A 3,952-nucleotide genomic window follows, 5' to 3' on the forward strand; every position below is an offset into this window, starting at 1 on the left:
GAATACGAGTCAATGTTGGGATGCAATAACTTGTGCTTGTTAGGATGCACCTTCCTTGTAGGTGAAACACCAGATATCATTGCTACAGGCAAAAGCGAAGTGGCTGTTCTTTTCCTGACAAACCTGAGATGCCACAATCGTATGCATAGCTATTGAAATTATGCATATCATGCCAAATATGGATTAGGTGTTAGTTAAGCAAATTTCTCACTTTTCATAGGGAAGGCAGGGCTGAGAGTTACGTGCTAGGACACTTCACAGCTTATATTGCATATTGTGTTATGCTTGGAGGCTGAGTCCGTTGGTGCTGTTTTGTCATGAATGCTGAATCAGTGCATCATTTTTGTATGTATGGAGAGTAATAGGTGGTCTTAATAAATGCAACATTCAAAGCAAGGACAATGCTCTTGGAAGTTCAGCTCTAAAACAGTTCTGTTGCATGTCTGTCTCTCTTGCTATTGGTTGCTTTTAAGGAAAATATTCTATTTTGAGCATTTCTGATTTAGACTAGGAAAGAGTAAAATAAAGGTGAAATGGCATGAGAAATTCAAGACTCACTGGTCTCCCTTTCCGCTGTTTTACTATTAGTCATAGCTTTATCAAAGTCTCTCCATCCACAGGAGCAATGATCGTTGAGGGGAATATGGGGAGGTTCCTTGGCTTTCCTCTTACAGCTGCCTTTCTTAAAGTAGTGGCAGGTCTTCCTCTATCAGTAATTCAAAATAGAAGCAGTGTACAAAACCGCGCCAGCCTTCAGCTTGGTTAAAGCCTCCCTGGAGCTCTCCTCATGGGGAGAAGGTGGTGGTTGTCTCTGTCTCCATGGCAAAGGAAAACCTCTTGCTCTCACGGCAGGCAGACAGCTGCCAGAGGCGCTTCTGGCTCAGGCAGCCCAGCTCCTTCAGAAGCTTGAAGAGGTCATTGCGGAACTTGACGCCGATGAAGGCGTAGAGGAAGGGATTGAGGCAGCATCGGAAGCAGGCCAGCGTGTAGGTCACGTCATCTGCCATGTCAAGCTTCTTGCTCTCCTCACACGAGGTGGTGTGGTTGAAGGCTGAGATGGTCTTGGCCAGCATGACGCTGTTGTAGGGCAGCTGGAAGACAATGAAGACGATAACCACGGCAATGATCACCTTGATGGCTTTGTTCTTCTCAAAGTTGCGGGCCTGGAGTAATGTTTTGATAATGATGAGGTAGCAGACAGACATGACCACCAGGGGAAATAAGAAGCCAAAGACCATTTGGGATACTTTGATGCCAGTGTTGAAAGTCTGCAGGTCGTTAGCAATGATGGAGCAGCGGGGATGGTTGTCTGGGTTATTTACACCACTGTGGACCAGCTCGGGGATTGAGAGGATGAAGGCCAGGAGCCAGATGACAACGCACGTGATCTTGCTAATGAATATCATCTGGGGACGGAAGCGGTGGGCTGAGGCAGCCTGGACAATGGCAAAGTACCTGTCGATGCTGATGGACAGGAGGAGCAGCATCCCGCTGAAGAAACTCATTTTGCAGATGCAATAGACCGCTTTGCAGGCAGATTCCCCAAAACACCAGTACGTGGCTGCACTCGTGGCCCAAAACGGGAGGGTGAGCAGGAAGAGGATGTCTGCCAGGGCCAGGTTCAGCAGGTAGATGTCTGTCATGGTCTTCAGCCTCTTGAAGTAGATGTAGGTGACCATGACCAGCCCGTTCCCCAGCAGCCCCGTGAAGCAGATGAGGGAGTACATGGCTGGGAGGAAGGCAGCACGGAAGTTACGGACTTCTTCCTTCTCACACACGGTCTCAAACATGGTGTAGTCGATGGTGGTGTTGGAGTCATAGTCATCAGTGACGTTGTTCCCAGAACAGAACTAGAACAGAGAAAGGGGGGGAGAAAAAGGCGCATTGAGACAGGTACTGTGGGTGCACGGCCGCTGCCCCGCTGTGTGTGGTGTCAGGATGAGGGCCTGATGCTGGTCGATAAAGCAGCAGGAGTGCCCAGTCATGGGCAGCACAGAAGTCCCAGGGAGTTCCCTTGGTGATTGGAGTTGGCAGGGTCTCGTGGCTGAGAGCTTTCTGGATTAGTATGTAGGGCTTGGGGTTTTTTTGGGGCTCGTTACAGGAATTCAGTGAGAAATGTTAGCTCTCAGCCAAAACAACACCTGAGGACATTCAAACGCGTGGCTGTTTTCCAGAATGTTTCGGGACCCAAATACAGCTGGATGTACAAGGTTGTCAGGTAAAATAGGAAAAATAACACATCCTTTCGTGTTCTTCTCTCACAAGGGGCAAAATTTCCTCTTGACCGAGCCTACTCGTTAGGCGTTCTCTAAGTTCAGTTTCTCCTCCCTTCCCCATCTGAGATACTCCCGGTGCTCACACACACTTCTCACTTGTGAAAGTGCTACGAGAGGGGTGCAACTGTTGGTTTTGTAACCAGCAGCAACCTGGCACCGGTGTTCTCATGGGCTTCCTTGTCCTTCTGCCTTCTCCTCCCTCCCTCCCAGCTAGGGGTGAGCCTGCAAAATAACTAACCCAGTGGTGTGAACAAAGGGCTCTGTGGGAAGACAAAGCCGGAGCCTCCCTTGGCTGTTTTTTTTTTTTTTCTTTTTTTTTTTTTATTTCCCTGCTAAATTAATAGAGGTGTCAATGAAACCGTGAGGAAACACGGTGAGTGAAGCAGGAAATTGTTACCGTGCTGACACGGACGAGTTGCTGGTGTCTCATTCACAGGCCCCTGCCCCTGATTTAAGCTCTGATTATTCTCGTTTCATCTTCCTACACTGACATAATCTACAGGGCAGACTGAGCTTGTGGTATCTGTGCCCTGCTTTTTTTGAGACTTATTAGTCTCCAGTACCTTCTCTCCATTGCAGGGAGATGAAAGGTTTCCCCTGGATACCTCTGCATGTTATCACCGAATATCTCAGCACACTCTCCATCTCAGGTAGGCTTGGCTTTTACCACATCCTGCCTGCTATCTGGAGGCATGCCACCAGAAGTGAAAGGGAAAAGAAGCAGGCTGCAAAACCCTCCCTGCCTTGCTGAGCCTCTCAGAGAGCCCAAGCGGGGGACCATGGCGTGGTTGAGGCTGCTCCTGTGGTTGCAGGAGCGCGAGTGCTGGGGGCCAGGCCCATGGTTCAGGAGCAGGTCACAGCAGAGCTCGGTGCTTGGGCTTCTCCTTCCTGCTTCAGATTTACTCTGAGCAGGAACAGGCAGAAGATGAATGCCACATTCGAGGCAGCTGCACTCTTCCCCCTTGGGCATGTCAGCTCTTCAGTACTTAGAGCAGGTACAGCCCAGCACTGTGAGCAGGTACTTCTGAAGAGCACCGAGCTGACTTTTCACAAGTGCTCTTCGTGTGATATTTTTATCTTTCCTGAAAATGCTCATGTTGTTGCTATAATGGAAACAGGTTCTAACAGAAAACACCACCTTAGAATCGGTCTGGGTAGTTGTCTCTGTTCGTTCTTTGTTTGCATTTCTTTAGTTTGTTTTTCTTCATGCTTTAGCAATGCTCTCTGCTTTCTCACCACCCGCCTCCAAACGTGCTGGGCTCTGATCATGAGCAGCCCTGTCCCCTGCGGATCTCTCCAGGCTGTGGGTGGCTGCTGTTTTGCGTGTCAAAGTTTTTGAGATCTCTCTTTACCCACAACACAAATGTGGCTGGATTTCAACAACGTTGTTTTCAACATCTTACCTGAAATATTAGAGGAAGGCTGAAAACAAGGGTGACCTTTAACTGTTTACCTATAGAAGAAGGAGACACTGTGTTAGTATCAGCACTTAAGTAGGGATTTCCACACGATGCTTGTTTTGAAAAAGCGGTGGTAGCATACTTGACCGCGGCATTCTCAACCCTGCAAAGCTCTCCACAGCTGCATAAACAAAAAAGCGATGAAGATGCTAACAGGATAGCCCAGGGTCATGTAACAAGTCACTGTCAAGCATAGATTAAGTCTCAGAAATCCGG

The 3,952-nt window shown here is 48.6% G+C and overlaps 1 protein-coding gene across 1 annotated transcript; it reads right to left on the bottom strand.

Moving 5' to 3' along the window:
• Positions 1 to 785: 785 nt before the first annotated feature.
• On the bottom strand, positions 786 to 3,724 carry CCR7 (C-C motif chemokine receptor 7; the record flags this gene model as incomplete). Its single annotated transcript, XM_084301323.1, has 2 exons — positions 3,680 to 3,724; positions 786 to 1,850 (listed from the first exon to the last, which is right to left on the bottom strand). The coding sequence occupies exon 2, from the start codon at positions 1,788 to 1,790 to the stop codon at positions 786 to 788; it is 1,005 nt and encodes a 334-aa protein (XP_084157449.1). The 5' UTR covers positions 1,791 to 1,850; positions 3,680 to 3,724.
• Between the last annotated feature and the right edge of the window lie 228 nt (positions 3,725 to 3,952).

Source organism: Netta rufina, assembly GCF_964035555.1.
Source record: "Netta rufina genome assembly, chromosome: 24".
NCBI lineage: Eukaryota > Metazoa > Chordata > Aves > Anseriformes > Anatidae > Netta > Netta rufina.